Raw genomic sequence first — 22,017 nt, forward strand, 5'->3', positions numbered from 1 at the left:
CTGTTTTATGTTATCAAGATCCCAAATAAAATCACCTTTTGAGGAAAGGGATTGCGCAACAAGATGTTTGAAAACCACTTGGGCAGGAGATCTCTGAAGTGCTTTCAGCTCTAAAATTCTAAGTCCTAGAGCAGACAGCTTCTTCCATATCAGTTCTTCATTTGAAGAATGGTATTCAGCACATATTTCAGAGAACTGTTATGAAGATAAATGGGGAGGTATTTGTGAACATCCACACAGTGTTGGAGTGCCTGTTATGTTTCCTTTTACCATAGTAAACGCTATGGTGACTATAGGAGAAGTATAATAGAGTTCCTTCCCCCAAGAAAGCTGGACCATGAAATCTGCACCTGAAACAGGAGAGAGCACCATAGGACAGAATAAAATAAGTGACTGGATACAGTGTAAGTTACATATGTGAGGTCACTCAAGAAAGTGTAATTCTTAAACAGTATCATGTCTTCACAGAGTGATGATTATATCAGCATATTCCCTGCAAAAGAATAACAAGCTCTTTGTATACACATCTCCATGAAAGTATGTTATATACAAGGAAATAGTAAGATTCTTGGATTCTTGGATATAAAGACATATGTGTGGGGCAGTTCCCTGGTGGCCTGATGGTTGGGATTCTGGGCTTTCACTGCCGTGGCCCGGGTTCAGTCCCTGGTAGGGGAACTGAGATCCCACAAGCCATGCAGCGCAGCCAAAAAAAAAAAATAGAAAGAAAGAAAGGAAGGAAGGGAGGGAGGGAGGATGGAAGGAAGGAAGGAAGGAAGGGAGGAAGGAAGGAAGGAAGGAAGGAAGGGAGACATATGTGTAAAATATGTCCTAGACTACTAATATACCATATTTTTATGGATACCTATATCTCCCTGAAATTGTATGGTTTACTAAGGGTTTGGGGGCACCTAATTCTTATGTTTTTGATAAGGGTAGAGGATAGGTCCAATTTTTTCATTCTATAGCTAGAAAACAGACCTAGAAATATTGAGAAACTTACTCCTAGTTTTCCATCTAGATAGCAGCAGAACAAAGGATCCTCACAGCTGTTTATTTGCCAAACCTTGCCTGGAACTTTTTATTAATTCTCTTTTTTAGAATTTTAAACATTACAGGTAAGGTTAAAGTTCACCTCTGTCCACCAACCACATTCCTGGTTCCCTGAACCACCCCTTCTGAGTTACAGTATCGTATGCTCACACTCAATCCAGAATTTTCCCCATGCTTTTATTTGTACCTATGTATGTACTCATAAATCCAATATAGTATTTCTTGTGCATGTTTGTAGTATAAATGCTATTGTACTATACTTTAAAATTTTTTTAATTTAATTTAATTTTTTTATTGAAGTATAGCTGATTTACAATGTTATGTTAGTTTCAGGTGTACAGCAAAGTGCTTCAGTTTTATATATATATATATATGTATGTATATACATATGTATATGTATATACATATATATATGTATATATATATATATATATATATATGTACATTCTCTTTTCAGATTCTTATACTATAACTTTTATTCGGCAAGATATCTTGGAAATCTATCCATGGAGTTACATATAGCTCATTCCTTTTAACTGCTGTATAGTTATCATAGTATGCATATATCACATTTTTTCTGTTCCCCTATTTATAGACACTTAGATTGTTTCTCATTTTTTCCAATACAAATAGTGTAGCAGTGAACACTCTTGAATATACTTTCCTGTATACAAATGTAAGGATTTCTCTAGAGCAAAAAAAAAAAAGGAATGGATCATTAGGTAAAAACATTTCTAAATATTTTTACAGATTAATTTTTATATGAAAATTAATCAAATGCCTATCCTGACCTCATTTCCATTAATACATAACAAGTTTCTTCTTTGCATTTTATTTTTTACTGCCATGCCAATGGTAAATTGACAGCTCAGAAACACAGTAAAATTACTTTCTCTTAGCAAGTTCTGTTCGTTTCGAATTATAGACGCTGTTATCAGCATTGCATTATTTGTAAGTTTATTTGTCCTTTAGAAATGAAATGTGATAGAGTAAACAGTAGCATCCAGTGATACGCAGTAGAGTTTTGTTTTACCCCCTAAATTGTTTTCTGCTCCCTCAAGAAAGAACAGGCAACAGAATGTGTCAGTAGAAATGCAATTTAGGAATTGCACTTGATCTTGTTTTTCAGTCTAATGTTTCTGTTCTTTCATCATAAAGATCAGCTGCATTTTATTTTTTTCCAGTCCCTTAGAATAACATCCAGTTCTAGTCAGCATGTTTAATGTACTTCTCAATGATGTTCTAGCACAATAAATTTTCGTATCTCGTGCATGTGTACATATGGTAAAAATTTCTTCAAGTTCTAGCCATGTGGGGGAGGAATATTGCGGTTACTTTGTTAATGCAGTGTGTGTGTTGGAGTGGTTAAGGCCCCGCGCTTTAACTCTCAGCGCTGGGCGTAATGAGATGGCTTTGATGGTGGCGTAAGAGTCTGGTAGGATGGTCACAGCTTCACACTTCAAAGCCGAGCATATGGGGTGAATACTGGGTAGCTTTGTGCTCTTTGGGGATGGTTGGGAGACAATTCTTAACAGCTCTGTTTAATGAAGACATTGGAAAAGAAACACTCCATCTTTAAAATAATTTTGAATTGCAAAGAGAAATTTCCACCACCTCCCTTCCATAGACTAAACTAAGAATAATTTTTCCTAGTCTGCACTTAATTAGAGGCAGTGCAGCATCACAACTACACTGTATTTTCAAATGTCTTCTTTTTCAAAGTACTGTAGCAAGATTAATCAGCCAGTTTTATTTTAGGTATGTGTATGAATTTAGGCAAAAACTTTTAGGGCTATCTGTGTTACCATCTGAGAGATTTTTATGGCTTCTGGTAGAGGATCTTACTTTTCCTTTTCATTAAAAAATACATAAATAAAAAAATCAACTAAACAAAAAACTTGGCTATATTAAGAGAGCTATACTAAAACCAGAGGATGCTTCTAAGATTTCAAGTCTAGCACCCAGTTTAATTTTTAGATTCTGTGCTTTTTCTCCTTTGCTTTTTGTTGAGTATGAGGTGATGGGGTTGAAAAATACCTTTTTTGATTGGTATGTATGTACTTATGAGAATGTGTCAGTAGACTTTTTTGAGTATCATTAGAGTTCTGGTTTAAAAAAAATAATAATAAGCTACACTTTCATACCGTGGGCCAGGGTAAATAGAAGTTATTCCTAGAGGAAAGGGAATAACAGGCTTGAGGTTTTTCTTAGCTGTGCATTTTGACTGCTATCAAAAATGTAACAAAATCAAGCATATCAGTTATGTTCCTTGAGCTGCTGAAATGCAATTCTGTTAACAGTTAAATCTCAACTCCATTTATACCAGCAGTCCTAAAATGCTTCTGAAAGAAACAAAAGCAGAAGGGGAAAGAATGATATCAAATACCGCTGTAGACATGAGGTGCGTGTTAGCGTAAGGCAGGCAAATACATTTAATGAAGGAGATTCTTAAGTACTGTCTTAAATATTGTACATTCTCAATATAATACTACATTTCAGCCACAGTTAGGTCTGTTACAGGCTCAGAAACAAACATTTGTGTTGAGGATATGAAGCTTGAACTTTCCTGTCTCATTGTGCTGATCCTCCTTTTGCAAAGAGGAATAACCAAACTCATAGAAGTCTCTAAAGTTAAGGCTGAAAGTGATAGATATACATGTATAGAAATGACTAAAAATCATTTTTGAGTATATGTAATGAGCCAACCATAAAGGTTAAATTATATTTTAAAAATATTATCATTAAATTAGCCTTTTTAGAATATGACTTGTGAAAATGGAAAGATCAGAAGTGCTAATAATAGTGGTGGGGAAAACTTGTCAAGAATGGAAGGAAAACTAGAAAATATTTGCCTTTTAATAGCAATTTAGGAAGCTGCTTTACCTGTTTCAAGCCGGCATGATGACATCATACTCTGTCAGCACAAGGTGATTCGGATATTTTTCCTGTCTGACATTACTTACTGTCTCAGGTAGACCACAGCTGCAGGTGACTCTGACAGCTGGGGGCTGGAGAAAAGCTCATAAAACATGATGCTGGTGATGGAGAATTGATCGCATGGTTTCTCACTAGGGGTACATCGTACACCTGCTGGTCTTAAACCCTGTTCTCATTTTGTTAGCATAGCGACCCCTTACTCTCCTGTGTAGGTTTGGAATGGATGCTGCTATTTCAGGTTTGCAGCGTCCAGCATCTGCAAAGTGCTTAGGAACCAAATTCAATTCATTCATCTTAACAAATGTTGATTGTTTTAGGAGTTTGAAACCTAGATGGAGAAACAAAAGTCCATGATTAACTGTATAATACAAGTAGATTAGATTTCATATTCTATCAATAAAAGCTGTAAAATACTACATGAACATGAGAGGGAGAAATGAATTTCAGTGGAGGGGGAGCACAATGACAAAGCAGGGATGAGCTCAGAAATTCTGGTTTCTTGGGACTCATTGAAAATGTGAAAAGTTCCTGCTCTGGAAGTGCTTGACTTCACTGTCGGTGGAACAATCGCTTTATGGGAAATGCACACAGAACTATTGCTTTAAATAATAATGTCACTTATCTGAAAACTGTGAGACTTGACCTTGAAGATTCAAAAATTTTATCTTTTTTAACAGGCGTGTTTGTTTGCATGATGTAAGCATTTGAAATTACAGTACAGGGGATAATTTTTACATAGATTAATTGTGAAAATAAAAGGATACAATTAAAACCAGTTTTTTTGAAGGCAATTTATATAACAAATAAAATAGGTTGCTAGTAACTATTCTTCTGACTAAATTTGAGACATTTCTTTGAAATGCAGGCAATCTAAATTTTACTCTTCAGCTACATTACAAATACCTACCTTGGGCCCTTGGCTTGCAATCATTAGAAACATAAAAGATATTTCCTTGAGTATGAAGAGTATAATGTGCTGTCTCTATTGCTAAATATCATTTTGGCTTTGGTGGTCTTTTCATTGTATGAGAATAATGAAATATCTTTTTTTCTTCATTGGAGAGTAAAAATTAAATTTGATTCCTTCCACCATGAATTGGTATAGAAGAGATAATGGAAGAGAAGTGTTGTTAAAATATATGGGGATTTCTAGTAAGTAGGGACACAGCAGTCCAGGAAGGTATTCAGAATTTTCAGAATTTAGAACAGTGGTGTAGGCTTACAGAGGGGAAAGGAAGCAACATACCCCAGCTACTGTGCACCAGGCATTGTGCTAGATGTGCTAGGTTTCTTAGTTTATCTAATCTTAATCTCTGTATCCATTCTATGAGGTGGTTTCTTTTCTTTCTTTACTTCCTTTATTTTTTCTCCTTTCCTCTCTTTTTATCTCCTTCTTTTTTCCTTTAGTTTTATTAAAGGTTTTTTAAAGCAAGTTCCAAAAATCATATTATTTCACCCCTGCATATTTAAAATATCTCTAAGCAATATGGACATTTTCTTATATTGCCACAATGCCATTATCACACCCAACAAAATGATAGTTTTTTGGTACCATCTAACATCCAGTGTATAATCCAAGCAAACGTCTTTCTATGATGGGCTTGTCTGAATCTGGATCTACACATGGTTCACATATCGAGGTGATTGTCGTATCTCTGTCTCTTTTGATCTAGCCCAGTTCCCCGCCCCCCTTTTTTCCTCCAATTCACTGGTTGCAGAAACTAGGTCAGTTGTCCTATGAAATTCCCACATTCTGGATCATCTGTTTGCTCCCTTGTGGTGTCATTTAATTTGTTTCTTTATCCCTCTCATTTCATACAAACTTTAAGTTAGCCCCTTGATAGGGTTGAAGTTCATTTTTTTTTTTTTTTTTGGCAAAACTTCTTCAAAGGTGGGCTTTGAGATTCATATGTGTCCTATCAGGAAGCCACAATGTCTGATTATCTCACATCTGGTGACGCAAAGATGAATTGCCCTTGTTCCTAATTGACTTTTCATGAGGGTTTTATCCATCGCTGATCTTTGCCTGAAACAGTTATTTTCTTAGGGTCTCCGAAATGGTGATTTTTTAATTATATCATTTCTTCCACATTTATTAGTTAGATTTTTTTCTATTAAAAAACTTTCCCTCATCAGTTCAGGCTATCTGGCTATCCTGGAATACAGTTTATACAGGAAAGGCAGGATAAATGCTTATTTTTATTCCTTTTAATTGCCAGATTTCTAAATAAGGAGTTGGTGCTTTAGAGGAAGCTTTTTTTTTTTTCTTTCATTTTCACTTTACAAAGAACTTGAGGCTCAGAGATGTCAAAAAAAATTGCTCAAGATCCCAAACAGGTATTAAGGAGCAGAAATGGTATTCAAACCGATATCTTCTGGCCTCAAAAGCATATGCTATTTCTACTAAACCAAAATGTACCCCTGCCCTCAACCCCCCCAGCTGCTGACAGCTGGGAGTTGCTACTGCAAATATCTCCCCCTGCTTTGCCCTTTAAGAACCAGGCTCCAAGAATCCTCCTTTACAGCATTCTGGGCTTTATAAACTTACGCAATACTCCAGAATTGTAGCTCCAAATGGAGGTGCTGGCCTGGCTAGGCCAAGAACTGAGCAGAGCCAGGAAATAGGTCACACTATTTCTATTTAGAAGGAGGGGCATTAGCATCACAGTTTGTGTTTTAGGCTCCTGTGACATCCAAAGTGTGAGTCACTCTAAGTTATGGCTGGAGCGATAACGGTGATCCAAACAATTTGGAGAGTTGTCAGATGTTAAGATGTCTTAACTAACTCTCCTAAACCATTTTCCCTTTCTTCTGCCACCCCTGCTCTCTGCCATTCCAGATTTGAGGGCAGTACTTAGGTAACTGCCCAAACATTATTTTACAATTCCTAAACCTCTGTTAACTGTGTCACTGGCATCTGCCCGCTCTCCCACCCTGAAGTCCATGGTCCTTTAGTATCTTAAAGTAGTGTTAAAGAAGTAGAGTTCACTTAGTAAATTTGGGAGATTTTCTTGGCTTTGTGGTGTCTACATATCCCGGGCTTCTAATGCTAGAGTCTCTACCTGACTCAGAGAAAGAATGTTTCTCCGGGACTTCCCTGGTGGTCCAGTGGGTAAGACTCTGCACTCCCAATGCAGGGGGCCTGGTTCGATCCCTGGTCAGGGAACTAGATCCCGCATGCGTGCTGCAACTAAGAGTGCTCATGCCGCAACTAAAGATCCCACATGCCTCAACGAAGTTCCCGTGGGCCGCAACTAAGACCTGGTGCAATCAAACTAAATAAATAATAAATAAATAAATATTTTTAAAAAAGAACATTTCCCCAGACTGCATACAACCCAGAGGTACAAAATTTTTTTAATGCCCTCCACATTTCACCCCTCCCATCAGCATAGCAGTCTACATTAGAAACAAACAAATAACCAACCTTCAGAATTGCAGTTGGAGAGGTTTCCTGTGCTTAAAGGCCCCATCTTAGCCTCTGATGTTCCATGATGGGCCTCCAAATAAGGGAGGCCCACAGTCATGCTGTCCCAGGCCAGTACCCAAATTTCCAAATACCTACATCTATACATCAGAAAAAATATTATGCTAATCTCTATCCTTGCTTACAGGGGACTGTGATTAGTGCCGTGAAAACATGCTGTCAGCTGCAAACAGCAGTCCCCTAAAGCAGTTCTCTAGAAAAAACAGGAAGGTAATTCTGTAATCTGCCTTGAAAAGATAAGGTCAGAGACAGAATCTAAATATAAAAATGGCAGAAGAGAATGAAGAAACGTCATTCAGAGAGTAGCCTCCATAAAATTATATTTAAATACTAGGCTTCCTTACAGAATATCTGACCCAATATATCCAGTAGAACTTTCTGTGATGATGGAAATGTTCTGTATCTGCACTGTCCAATAGGAAGACCACTGGCCACATGTAGTTATTGAGCACTTGAAATGTGGCTCATGCAACTGAAAAAACAACTTTTATTGCATTTCATTTAATTAATTAAAATTAAAATTTAATGGAACGTGTAGCTAAGGGTTACCATATTGGACAATGCAGATCTGGCCCTTGTATTCTTAACTTCTTCTTTCTCCTAACAGTATACACAATTTGGGGCTGTTATAAAATAGTTTAAAAATTGAAGGTACCAATTTTATTAATCTTAGTGATGAATTTTCCTTATGGAATTAGATTCATAATGGCTTAGAAATTCTAGCCTCCTTGTACATAGACAAACTTTTTATTATGAGACTAACTTCAAGGGAAAATTAATTATGCTCAAACTTTGATTTTTAAAATTTGTGTGAATTATATGCTTTAGTGGTGATGGTTATAACAGTGATGGGAACGCACTTAACGCTACTGAACTGTACACTTAGAAATGGTTAAAATGGTAAATTTTGTGTTAAATATATTTTACCACAATAAGAAAATTATGTGCTTTATTTTCTTTCATTAGGCCTGATTTTAATTTAATTTTGTTAAAATTTCCCACTGTCCATAGACCTTGCTGAGAATCTGGTCCAGCGTGTTCCTGGCTGCAGTGTGTTTCTCTTTGGTGAGGCCGACCTGCCTGAGAAGCGCACTCTTGTCCAGAGAAGGAAACAACTGGGCTGGTTCACAAGGAGGGATTTCAGTGCTCTTAAACCTGACCTGGGAGTTGCACCTGCCCGAAGATGTGGTTTGACAGGTTCATAGTATGGTTTTGTTCTGCTTTTGTTGTTGTTTTTCTTAAATTTATTTATTTTATTTATTTATTTTTGGCTGCGTTGGGTCTTTGTTGCTACACACAGGCTTTCTCTAGTTGCAGCAAGCAGGGGCTACTCTTTGTTGCGGTGCACGGGCTTCTCATTGTGGTGGCTTCTCTTGTTGCGGAGCATGGGCTCTAGGTGCGTGGGCTTCAGTAGTTGTGGCTTGTGGGCTCAGTAGTTGTGGCTTGTGGGCTCTAGAGCGCAGGCTCAGTAGCTGTGGCGCACGGGCTTAGTTGCTCCACGGTGTGTGGGATCTTCCCGGACCAGGGCTTGAACCCATGTCCCCTGCATTGGAAGGCAGATTCTTAACCACTGCACCACCAGGGAAGCCCCTCTGCTTTTGTTTTTAAACTTGAGTATCCTGAGGTCACCTTCATTTGGTCCCTCCCACATAATACAGGAGGACTTCAGCTGGGGCTTCTTCTTGACTTGGTTGAAGGTCTCCTCATGCCTCTTTCTTACCCATGCCTTCATGAGCAGACCAGAGAGGCTGGAAGCCCTCATCATATATTCCATGAGAGCCCCCAAGAGTGATGTTCAAGATAAATAACGAGCCCTGCAGCATGGCCACTGATGATGAGAATTGTTGACACCAGGACAGGTCCTGGAGGCCCACTGCTGTGCTGGGCATGAGCATGTATCCTGGGGACACTTGGTGGCTCAGGACTTGGGTAGAGCTTACTTTTAGCTGGTAGGAAAGTCTTTCAGCACTTGAACATCCAGTGTGTCCAAGTTGATGCTTACAGCTAGAAGTCAGTTCTGGAGGCACCCTGGAGACAAGCTTTTCTACACAGCAGGCTCTAGGCCAGAGAGAACAAACATGGGGAATAGTATTCTTCCTTCCCCTGGATCTCACCAACTCTTACCTCTCTCTGCTACTCCAGTCCCACTCCTTGCTTAGAGCTTACCTTCGGAAAAGGCAGTAGCACCCCATCCAAAACGCCATCCCCATTCACTGCACTTCACCATCCTAGTGCCATTTATTTGAGTCTTAATTCTTTCACCCTCAAGTATCTTCTGTAGGGATCACAAATTAAACCACGCTAGGTAACATTTTCATAGTCAGTTAATATTTTAGCGGTCACTAAGATACTAGGTCCCCAAGGAGCAAGAGGTGGGCAACCATAAGAAACACACATTTCTCCATGGTGCAGTTACACATAGGCTTTTGGTTACTAATCCCTGGTGCAGAATTCTGCTCTCAAACCAATGATATCTATAATCAAGCAGAGCAGTACAATGAAAACAGTGCAGGCTTTGAGGCTATGCTCGAATCCTGGCCTTGCTGTTCATTGGCCGTGTGACTTCAGAGTGTTCCTTAACTCATTAAGCCTCAGTTCCCATATCTGTAAAATGGACATAATAATTATATCTCCCTCATGAGACTGTGAAGTTGAAATAATGTCTATTAAGTGCCAAACACAGTACTAAGGGGCCACTTCTTCCTTCCATTTAGAGAAAAGATTTATAAAAAAGTGTGTGTTAGTCTTTACTTATGGCAAAAGGAAGAAGCTGATTGCTCCCTGCCAATTTGAACCTCACATATTTTCCCACGACTTGTCTCACAAATGTAGAAGTGTAAGCTTGTGACTAAATTTTCAGACAGCTATTTCCTGGTTTCTAATTTGGGCCTCACTAAAGACTGAAAGGATTATTTCACAAACCTTGTCAGCACAGTGCCCAGTGACTGGGATTACAGTCAGTGGACAGGAATTAGAAGCAGGAATCCTAGTACTAGAGAACAGAACTGGCTTTAGTGTTGGATTAGGCAGTCCCTGGAAAAACGTCATTCTCATTTCTGCATTGCTGTGAGACTGAATGGGTCGGTATTTAGGGAGCACTTTAGAGAACTCTAAAAAGCATATCTGAGTTAAAGACTAAATGTTCATGTTATCACTAATCATATTCAATCTTCTAAGAACAAACTTGGTTTGTAATTGTCTAAACCAAAGTGAACACTGCTCCCCCATCTCACCTAATGATTGTCTGGGGTTGGGATAATCTCACCCATTTTACATTGTTTGATTGGAATGGACAAGCCATTGGAATTTCTAATTTCTTCTCTATTTTTACTCCATGTGGAGATCTGTGATTTACATGGAGAATTTCATCAACATCTGACAATCCTAAGTTTACTTTAAAATGCCAAGATTGGCACAAAAATGTTTAAAGATGGTATTTTAAAGGTAAAATTTGATACTGGTAAAGATGTAGTTAGAGGCACTCATGCTACTAACGGTAGCATCAATTGGTATAAACTTTTTGGAAGTGAGTTGGTGATGTGTATTAAGAGCTCCAAGAATATATGTAACTGCTTTGCAGAAATTTCTAGTTCTAGTGATAGATTTATCTTAAGGAAATAGATTTATTCCTGAGGAAATAATAAAAGGTGCATGTACTTATGCACAAGTATGTTTCTCAAAGAACTATTTATAATAGTAAATATGGGAAACAATGTAAATATTCAGTATTTGAGAGTGATTATTAAATAAGCTATACCTAGGTGAAAGACTATTATGCAAGCAATTAAGTGTGAAGGTTTGGAAGAATTTTTAGAGACTTGAAAAATACAATACAATGTAGAGAGAATTTGTAGTTTATTAATTAATGCAACAAATATTTATCAAGTACCTAGTATGTGCTAGGCACTATGGTCAGTGGGGAAAATAGAATTTATTTGTCCTCAAAGAATTTACATTCCGGGGAGTTCCCTGGTGGTGCAGTGGTTAAGAATCTGCCTGCCAATGCAGGGGACACAGGTTCAAGCCCTGGTCCGGGAAGATCCCATATGCCGCGGAGCAACTAAGCCCATGCGCCACAACTATTGAGCCTGCGCTCTAGAGCCCATGAGCCACAACTACTGAGCCCATGTACCACAACTACTGAAGCCTGCGCATCTAGAGCCCGTGCACCGCAACGAAGAGTAGCCCCCGCTCGCTGCAACTAGAGAAAACCTGCGAGCAGCAACGAAGACTCAACGCAGACAAAAAAAAAAAAGAGTTTACATTCCAGTGGGGAAGGGGTGAAGAGAGAGACAGTAAATAACAAGCTTAATAAATAAAGAATTATCTAGTATGTTAGAAAATAAGTGCTACAGCCAAAAAAAATAAAAAAACTGAACAGGACAATGGGAATCATGTGCCTGGGATGGGAGTGAACTACAGTTTTGTTTTTGTTTTTGTTTTTGTTTTTTTTGTGGTACGTGGGCCTCTCACTGTTGTGGCCTCTCCCGTTGCGGAGCATAGGCTCCGGACACGCAGGCTCAGCGGCCATGGCTCACGGGCCCAGCCGCTCCGCGGCATGTGGGATCTTCCTGGACCGGGGCACGAACCCGTGTCCCCTGCATTGGCAGGCGGACTCTCAACCACTGCGCCACCAGGGAAGCCCTGAACTACAGTTTTTAAATGGGATAAACCAAAGTAGGCCTCATAGTGAAGGCAGTGTTGGAGCAAAGACTGGGAGAGAAGCAGTTAGCCACGTGGAGATGTGGACAGGAGGCTCAGGCAGAGAGAAAGCCAGTGTCAAGGTCAAAGGATATAAAGTAGTATAAACAGTATGATCTCAATATTGTAAAATATATGTATGCATCTATTTATTTTGTTTATGTTATATATTTGTAAGAAAAGTGTTTTTAAATTCTTAAAGCTTTCAACATATTTTCATTATTTCTCTAAATTGATTTGATCTTGTGATTACTTTCCATCATCTTTCATAAAGGGTAATTATTGAGGTTTATCAATGGTCAGTTTTATAAAAGCTGGGTTTCAATGCATTTATTCAGATTGCTGATGAAAGATTTAAGATAAGAAGGGAAAAGTAGCACAACTTACCCCTCCGTATGTCTTTTTTGCTAATATCTCCTGCTAAGTGGCAGAATCCTCAGTTTGTGCAAAAAAACATGAAAATTATAAGTTGCCAAGGCTAGGTAGACTGTTATTCATCAAGAGACACCTCATTTAATAGGCTCAAAAGAGATTCTAATAGAAAAGTAAAATGTTTCAGAGAGGAACAGTGAATAAAGGATATGGATAAACAGTTTCTAATATTTCATGAACAAGATTATAATTCAAGTTTAAGACACATAATCAACCGAAATATTAGGTTACCTTACTTGCATGAATTATCTCTTAAGAAACAGTTATGTAAGAAGGAGTAAAATGTTTTCATTTTTAAAAGTAATATCTACTGAAGGAGAATTTCTAGCACCTCTGTCATTAGGGTAGAAATGTTATTCATCTAATTTTTCAGTGAATTTAGTTCCTAACTATGGCGATTTCCCTCCTTATTTTTAAATTTAATGGCTTTATATATTTTTCTAACATTTTTTATTTACATCAATGTTTCTCAACATAGTTTTCCACTCCTCCCATCAAAACAGAAAAACTTCAACACATTGCTATATTTATTTCTTTTCCTAAAAAAATTAAATAGAAATGATTGGTGCTATCAACTGAACACTTACAGTTAACTTTCCAGTGACAAAGTAATCTACACAGTACCCGAGAGGAAGCAGAATCTATAAGGGAACAGGTTTCTGTTTTGAAGTTCCCTGAGAATATTATAAACAGAAGAGAAAAAAGTGAGCTCAGAAATGATTAACACCCATAGTCAGTGCCAAACACACAAAATCTTTTAAACCAAATTCCTTTTAGAAGTTTGTAGTTGGCCAGCTCATGAGGAACATAAATAAGGACAAAGCAGTAATAGTTGATACTTTTAGATCTATAAATAAATACTTTATACATATATATTTTAAAACCCTAAACATTTATAGGATAATTTAAACACCGCTGGCTGATATATGACTGGCCTGCATATATGCATCATTGTTTAAAAATAGAGGGACAATTCTTTGAACTATAGTTTCATATGATGCCTTAGGAATCATAGATGGAGGTAATTGGCACATCTTGGAATCAAGGACTTCTGTTTAGTTATTTCAATGGGTTAGTGAGAGATGTCCCTGCTTACTTCTGTCTCAGTAAGTGAGAAGTTGCTGCATCAGGCACTTTTCTTGACATTGAATAATGCCGTTTACTTCACACCCAAAACTTTACTTAATCTTTGAAAAATAATTTCTAGTTTTAGAATGAGTCCTGCTTTGAGGAACCTGTTTTCATAATTTTCTACATTTGCTTGTAAATCTAGTTGGAGTGATGGAAGATGAAAGTCTCAATGTGTAAATTAAGTGTGTAACCTGTAATAGAAGCATGAAGGACTTTGCTTTTGTCTCTGCATGAGCTGGTGAAAGGCACTGTTCTATAGAAAACCTGGGAGCAGGCAGGTCACCTGAGGTTCCTTTCAACTGGACTGGCTTCATTCCATTATGATATTAACATGGATCTACCTCTGTGATTTCCTCTCTGAAGTACTGTTACTCTGAAAGATTCAGAGTTGAGAAATTGAGGCTCACAATTCCTTGCAGAGTGGGAAAACGTCATAGCCATTTTGCTGAAAGACAGCTGAGCAGAGGCAGTGTCCCTGAAGAGGTAGAACTTGAATTCAGACCCACAGGAAGCCACTGCCGGCCCTATGCCACACAGCGTCACTCAGCTTTCTTTTCTGTGGATTTGGCCACATGCATAAGAGTCCTGCATTCTTCCTGCCATGGGAGCACTGGACTTAGCAATTATGTTTGAGTTTTATGGCTTTAGTCATCAAATGTCCTGTTTCAGCTGTGGTTTCTCTTTAGTACATGTTCTAAAAAATTTAAAATACCAATACGTAATGATGACTAATTGCTTTTGGTGTAATAACAGCTGTTTATATTTTTGAACCTGAGTTCCAAGTCTGTTGTCTTGCTCTGTTTGTTAGTCTGAAGCAGGGACCACATTTAGGCTAGGTTTTATCTTATTTTAACCTTCATGTTTTTACACCCAGTAACCTGCATGGTTCCTGGAACTCAGCAGGTTTTCAGTAAAAACATATTTAATGAGGGAGTCGCACATTAGTTCATGAGAATCTCTTTATTTATTCAAACTGTAATGTAATCCACAAATTTGCAGTTCTCTCTTCAGCTATAAAAATGCCAAATATCCCAAAGCACCACCTCGGCTCTCCTCATGCATCTTTTAAAACTAAGCCACCAAAGAGGAACTTAATATGATAAATAGAACTTCTAAATACATCCCTTAGCAACTTCTGACTCCCTAAAATGAAATCCTTTCTGTGGAGGAAAATATATAGAATCTTTTCACCATTAATTGATTGAAGATGATGGCACCTAGAACGATTTTTGAGAATAATTTTGATCTAAAGGGGAAAAAAAATACATGTGTTTCTTTTGAGTGCTGCTTTTTCATTTTTCTAATGGGCTCTTCACTATTGTTTTGTCTGAATGCACTTTTTTATTTGTGTTATTCCAGACATGGTCCTACCGCAAGCATCTTTAAACCAGACATTAATAGCATAGTTCACAGTCATTACTGCCAGTGCTCAAACACAAATATTGCATTTGTGTTTGCAAAAGCTACACATCAGATGTTAATTAAGTGCATTTGTTTTTTTTATGCTTAAACAATCTGGCATAAAGAGTTTACATCTATATCAGTTCACCATAAGGTCTCTACAATATCTGAATCACCAGCCATACAGTATATGATAAATACAGTGTTTCCACACAAGAAAATAACAGAATTGTCAGGAAAACATCAGGCCTGTTATATTTCCCTGTGAAATAATAGCAACTGAATCTCAGTTTCTTTTTCTTTTTGATAAAAAAAGTATTTAACTAGGAGTAAACACCAATATTTAGAATGATAAATTTTTCATTAAAGAACACATGGAAAGTGAAATCATACCAAAGATTTTTTTCCTTGTTTTTAGCTTGCTTCAGGGCGTTGTGACAGTTGCGTTGGAATAAAATTGGAATTTCAGCTTTGCAGTGAGGAGATTCATGCTGCCGCCAGAGCATCCGAGTGCCAATCTGCGGGAGGCAGGAGCAGGGCGAGACCGCAAACTGAGAAACAAACTTTCACATCAGGTTTCTAATTTTAGAGCAAAAAATGGAATTACTTTAATTATATGACATTTAACTAGAAATACGATTTTCTGGGATTAATTAGCTCCCTTATTTAAAAAATCTTTACTAAGTTTAAACTAGCATAAAAAAATCAAATTCAGCATTTCATATAAGGTCAGTGGGACTGCTGGATTTAAATGCAGAATTTTATTCATTCGAATTGGATCACCATATTGGTGTTGGACTTGGGAAGGATTAAATGGAGGAATTAGAAATGCGTGCATTTGGGCAGAAAGCAGTTTCTCTTCTTTTCTTTTTTTTTTTTTTTGCGGTACGCGGGCCTCTCACTGTTGTGGCCTCTCCCGTTGCGGAGCACAGGCTCCGGACGCGCAGGCCCAGCGGCCATGGCTCACGGGCCTAGCCGCTCCGCGGCATGTGGGATCTTCCCGGACCGGGGCACGAACCCGTGTCCCCAGCATCGGCAGGCGGACTCTCAACCACTGTGCCACCAGGGAAACCCTCTTCTTCTTTTCTTTTCTTTCCTTTTCTTTTCTTTTTTCTTTTCTTTTCTTTTTCCCTTTCTTTCTCCCTTTCTTTTCTTTCTTTTTTTCTTTCTAAGAAATGGGTCATGACCTCACAACCCCTCAGGAAGGGTACTACAACCTGATTAGGCCAGAAACTTCTCAGCTTCATTGACTATCTCTGTTTATTCACTGCTTGAATAAGATACAATGATAAAACAAAATCAATTATTGTATAATTAAAGTTTAATAGAAGTATTTAAGGGACTTCCTTGGTGGCGCAGTGGTTAAGAATCCGCCTGCCAATGCAGGGGACACGGGTTTGATGCCTGGTCCGGGAAGATCCCACATGCCACGGAGCAACTAAGCCCGTGCACCACAACTACTGAGCCTGTGCTCTACAGCCCACGAGCCACAACTACTGAGCCCGTGTGCCACAACTACTGAAGCCCGCCCACCACAGCGAAGAGTAGCCCCTGCTCAACACAACTAGAGAAAGCCCATGCACAGCAACAAAGACCCAAAGCGGCCAAAAAATAAATAAATAAATAAATAAATTTAAAAAAAGAATTTAAAACACAACATAACAAGAGCATATACAAAAGAAATGATTATTCTGTGTTGTTTGTGATTACTCTTATTTTATTTAGAATATATGTTACTTCTAATGTTCAATTTTATTTTTATAAGAAATAATTAGCTTTTGAAGGAACTTTGTAAGTAGAGTTTTATTTTAATTAAGTAAATCAGTGTTGGGACAAGTGAATTCTTTATTATTATTTTTTTCTTTATTTTTTATTTTTTTTGCTTTATAACAAATTTAATCAGTTATACATATACATATGTTCCCATATCCCCTCCCTTTTGCGTCTCCCTCCCACCCTCCCTATCCCACCCCTCCAGGCGGTCACAAAGCACCGAGCTGATCTCCCTGTGCTATGCGGCTGCTTCCCACTAGCTATCTACCTTACGTTTGGTAGTGCATATATGTCCATGCCGCTCTTTCACTTTGTCACAGCTTACCCTTCCCCCTCCCCATATCCTCAAGTCCATTCTCTAGTAGGTCTGTGTCTTTATTCCTGTCTTACCCCTATGTTCTTCGTGACATTTTTTTTTCTTAAATTCCATATATATGTGTCAGCATACAGTATTTGTCTTTCTCTTTCTGACTTACTTCACTCTGTATGACAGACTCTAGGTCCATCCACCTCATTACAAATAGCTCAATTTCATTTCTTTTTATGGCTGAGTAATATTCCATTGTATATATGTGCCACATCTTCTTTACCCATTCATCTGATGATGGACACTTAGGTTGTTTCCATCTCTGGGCTATTGTAAATAGGGCTGCTATGAACATTTTGGTACATGTCTCTTTTTGAATTATGGTTTTCTCAGGGTATATGCCCAGTAGTGGGATTGCTGGGTCATATGGTAGTTCTATTTGTAGTTTCTTAAGGAACCTCCATACCGTTCTCCATAGTGACTGTACCAATTCACATTCCCACCAGCAGTGCAAGAGTGTTCCCTTTTTTCCACACCCTCTCCAGCATTTATTGTTTCTAGATTTTTTGATGATGGCCATTCTGACTGGTGTGAGATGATATCTCATTATAGTTTTGATTTGCATTTCTCTAATGAGTAAAGATGTTGAGCATCCTTTCATGTGTTTGTTGGCAGTCTGTATATCTTCTGTGGAGAAATGTCTATTTAGGTCTTCTGCCCATTTTTGGATTGGGCTGTTTGTTTTTTTGTTATTGAGCTGCATGAGCTGCTTATAAATTTTGGAGATTAATCCTTTGTCAGTTGCTTCATTTGCAAATATTTTCTCCCATTCTGAGGGTTGTCTTTTGGTCTTGTTTATGGTTTCCTTTGCTGTGCAAAAGCTTTTAAGTTTCATTAGGTCCCATGTGTTTATTTTTGTCTTTATTTCCATTTCTCTAGGAGGTGGGTCAAAAAGGATCTTGCTGTGATTTATGTCATAGAGTGTTCTGCCTATGTTTTCCTCTAAGAGTTTGATAGTGTCTGGCCTTACATTTAGGTCTTTAATCCATTTTGAGCTTATTTTTGTGTATGGTGTTAGGGAGTGATCTAATCTCATACTTTTACATGTCCCTATCCAGTTTTCCCAGCACCACTTATTGAAGAGACTGTCCTTTCTCCACTGTGCATTCCTGCCTCCTTTATCAAAGATAAGGTGACCATATGTCTGTGGGTTTATCTCTGGGCTTTCTGTCCTGTTCCATTGATCTATCTTTCTGTTTTTGTGCCAGTACCATACTGTCTTGATTACTGTAGCTTTGTAGTATAGTCTGAAGTCAGGGAGCCTGATTCCTCCAGCTCCATTTTTCGTTCTCAAGATTGCTTTGGCTATTCGGGGTCTTTTGTGTTTCCATACAAATTGTGAAATTTTTTGCTCTAGTTCTGTGAAAAATGCCAGTGGTAGTTTGAGAGGGATTGCATTGAATCTGTAGATTGCTTTGGGTAGTAGAGTCATTTTCACAATGTTGATTCTTCCAATCCAAGAACATGGTACATCTCTCCATCTATTTGTATCATCTTTAATTTCTTTCATCAGTGTCTTATAATTTTCTGCATACAGGTCTTTGGGACAAGTGAATTCTTTATGGCACTCTTGTGCTCTGGACTTAACATCTAAGCTTATTCTACATCTAATAACTTATCTTAGGTAATGAGTTCATTTATTAGCAAGAATGATCAATTTTAGAAACTCTGTGACAAAAGGTACAGTTATTGGGCACATGGTGGTAACAGGTGCCTTGGAATCTGCTGGATGGGGGATTCAGAAAAAGCCCCATGTCTTTAGGGATGGAATGGTCCATGCCACCATACTGTGGGGAGGAAGAGCCCTGGGTCCATATGAACGAACTTGCCTTGGAAGTGACTAGCTCCCCCAAGCTGATAACTTACATATGAATATCTGAATGTTGACTGGGCATATCAGAGTTCTGGTATAGCAAAGCACAATAGGCCCAATAAGTATTTTGAATAGTATCAATACTTAGTATAACCCAATATATGTATACATACTTTTCAGCAAAATCTGAGTGTGATCTAGCTATTTGTTTGAATAATGATAAAGATGAGGCCACTCCTTGAGTCAGAATAAGGTATGTATATCAGATATGAGAAAATGGGAGTGTTTGTAACATTACCTGTTGAGGGGTAGAGGAGAGAGAAACCATGCTTGGATGCTTTCCATTAATGAATGACATTAGCATTGACAAGAAAAATTTCCAATTGTACTCTGTGAAATGTTAAAACTGATATAATTCTCAAAGATATTTAGAGTAAGTGATTGGTGTATGAGGTTGAGAGATATGTATTGACTGTTAAGAAATTTAATTTTTATGAAATAAGCATTATGGAGAAATACTGTAATCTGATTCATTCCTGCAGAATTCCCAGTAGGAAGAGGCCCAGCCTCGGGAGTTGAAATGTTTCATTATGTACATGTGTGGGAAAAAGATGAAATGTGGTTTCCGTGTGCTGATTTTCTGTAAAGCGTCTATTAGTATGAGAGTACCCAGGCTAGGCAGCAAAGCCCCCAAACCACGACTGTCTAGGGGAAAGTGAATTCAGCAGGATCTCTCGCTGGATACTGACACCATGAGCAATAAGTTTGAAAGTAGCAAGAAAAAGCGTTGACAGTAAAATAATGTTGGAATAGTAACTAAAGAATTGTCTTATGCTGAAGGTGAGGTCAGCCCTCATCAATCCCTAGTCACTTTGCCTTTAGAAATGTAAAGTTCCCCCAAAATGAAGAAACTGCAAACCTAAGCTTTTCATACCAATGCTAATTTAACCAAGTTGTCCATCTTATAATGTAAACTATAATTAGAGCAGGGCTATTTATGTAACATGAGCTGCATCATCCCCAAGGCAGGGAAAAGCAGGACAGTTGCCCCTGGGCTCTAGAGTAACCAGGCTCTGGAGTAGCAATGGCAGTCCCAGTCCCTTGGGAAGCTGGGGATGGAAGAAAGAGATGCCTCCAACTGGTTATACCAAGAAGGTATACATAGTGCCCCAAACCCTGCCCTGCCAAACCCACATGGTCATGAGACACAAGAGTCCCTTTGTCTTTCCCAATTCCAAGACCGTTTGTCACTTTTTAGTGACCTCCTTTCCTAGCCAAGACTGTTGCTGAGTTTCATTTGAATCCGATCTTAACCTAGCTCAGTGATGACAGGTCTGTGTTTGGGGTGGAAGGGATGGGTACAGAGTGTGATTTATTCCTGTCTCCCAGACCCGTAGTCCTGGCACTGAATTCCAGCCCCTGTGGAGATGGCCTTGGAAATGAATGGAAGGCCAAGACATTTTGCTGCTGTTGATATTTGATTTTCAAATGTGCCTTTTGAAATATCTGTTGATACTTTAGAAAGTCTGGGCTTTTCTTAACCATTCTAGAAAAAACATCCAGATACATTTAGAGTAGATTAAAGTATCTGCTTATAGCTCAAATAACTCTGGTATTCAAAATATGTATGACCTTTAGACAATTCTGGAGTTGATAATGAGGAATATTTGTGTATTATTTTGAAAGTAAAACCAAGTAAAGGAAACTCCTTGGATTAAAATTGGGTAGAGAATAGAATCTTCAAAATGAGGCTTTCACTTTGCTTGATTAACATGCTTTTCTAATGATTTAGGCATCGGCGCTAGCCCATATGTGATGAACTGCAATGTTACCATAGATTCTCAAGACTTGGCTCTGGGAAAAGAGATTGCTAATGCCATTCGGGGCTCAAATGTGAATGGATTGAAGGGCGTCCAAACGATGGCTTTTCCTCACGAAGGGAAGATTGAGATAGCTTGCAATGTAGAGAGTTTTGAAGATCAAGAAGTTACAGAAACCTCAGAAGGCTCTCAATACATGGCTTACAGTGTCCTTGGGGACCATTTTTACTATATATCTCCTCATTACATAGAAGCTCAAGTTAGAAAATTGGCAAGTGATCAGGGAATTGGTATTACAGGAAGAGCATTAATTGGATTTACACCCCAAGAGTGCAAGAACTGTGCTGAATATGCTATTAAGGAAAGTATTGGGGAGTTCTGGAAGATACGCAGAGGCATTTTCATGTGATCCAAGCTAAGGCTTCACTGAAATTGTAAGGAAAAAATATCAGCCATTACAAAGTTTTCTTTTGGCCAGTGAAGACGAGTGGAAGATCCAAGAGCTTGGTTCCAGCTGTGAATTGGAAAACTGGAAACATTCTCTGTCCAGTGACAACACCAGGTGTTTATAGATGGTCCATGATCGCTTTATGATATTTCTAGTCGTCATTAAAACTTCGTGAAATCCTCCTCTGTATCAAGTTCATGCACTTGCATGTACTAGAAGCCCTCCTGAATCAGCTGGGTAAAATGGCCATCGTTGTCAAATTGTCTTTAATTATCATGGACAAAACTAAAAACGGACTCAATTTATTTGGTTTTCCTGACCTCTTTATTCCAGAGTCCTGTGTTCAACTCTCATTTTTTAAGTAATCATTTTTTTTAATGTGCACTTTTAAAAATCAAGTACTAAGTAACTAAAAAGTGGGGAGAATTATAAAATAAAATTACTCTTTCGAAGCATGATTGTTCTTTCCTGCCTTGTTTGGGATGACCCACTGTCCATTCTGGAGCCAGATTTGTCTAATTTTTTTTATGTTTATGTGGAGAAGTGGAACGATGGTGTTGGGCATGACTTCAAGGGATTGTATTTATCCTTTTTGGAATTTAAATGGGAAGCCTGAAGGTTTAGGGAATTTATTGCTCTTGAGCAAAGAGAAGG

General features: G+C 38.3%; 1 protein-coding gene across 2 annotated transcripts in view; it reads left to right on the plus strand.

The window, feature by feature from the left end:
- FTCDNL1 (formiminotransferase cyclodeaminase N-terminal like) overlaps positions 1-15,610 on the plus strand; it is a gene marked incomplete at both ends in the record, with an annotated part of 33,848 nt that extends 18,238 nt beyond the window's left edge. The window contains 2 exons of one of the 2 annotated variants that reach the window (XM_079709717.1): positions 8,489-8,674; positions 15,561-15,610. In XM_079709717.1, coding sequence (XP_079565843.1) covers positions 8,489-8,674; positions 15,561-15,580 — 206 coding nt within the window. Of the gene's footprint in view, positions 1-8,488; positions 8,683-15,560 lie in introns of those variants that run through there. The other variant, XM_079709718.1, reaches the window with a different exon arrangement.
- Positions 15,611-22,017: the final 6,407 nt, after the last annotated feature.

Source organism: Hyperoodon ampullatus (genome assembly GCF_949752795.1).
Source record: "Hyperoodon ampullatus genome assembly, chromosome: 8".
Lineage (NCBI taxonomy): Eukaryota > Metazoa > Chordata > Mammalia > Artiodactyla > Ziphiidae > Hyperoodon > Hyperoodon ampullatus.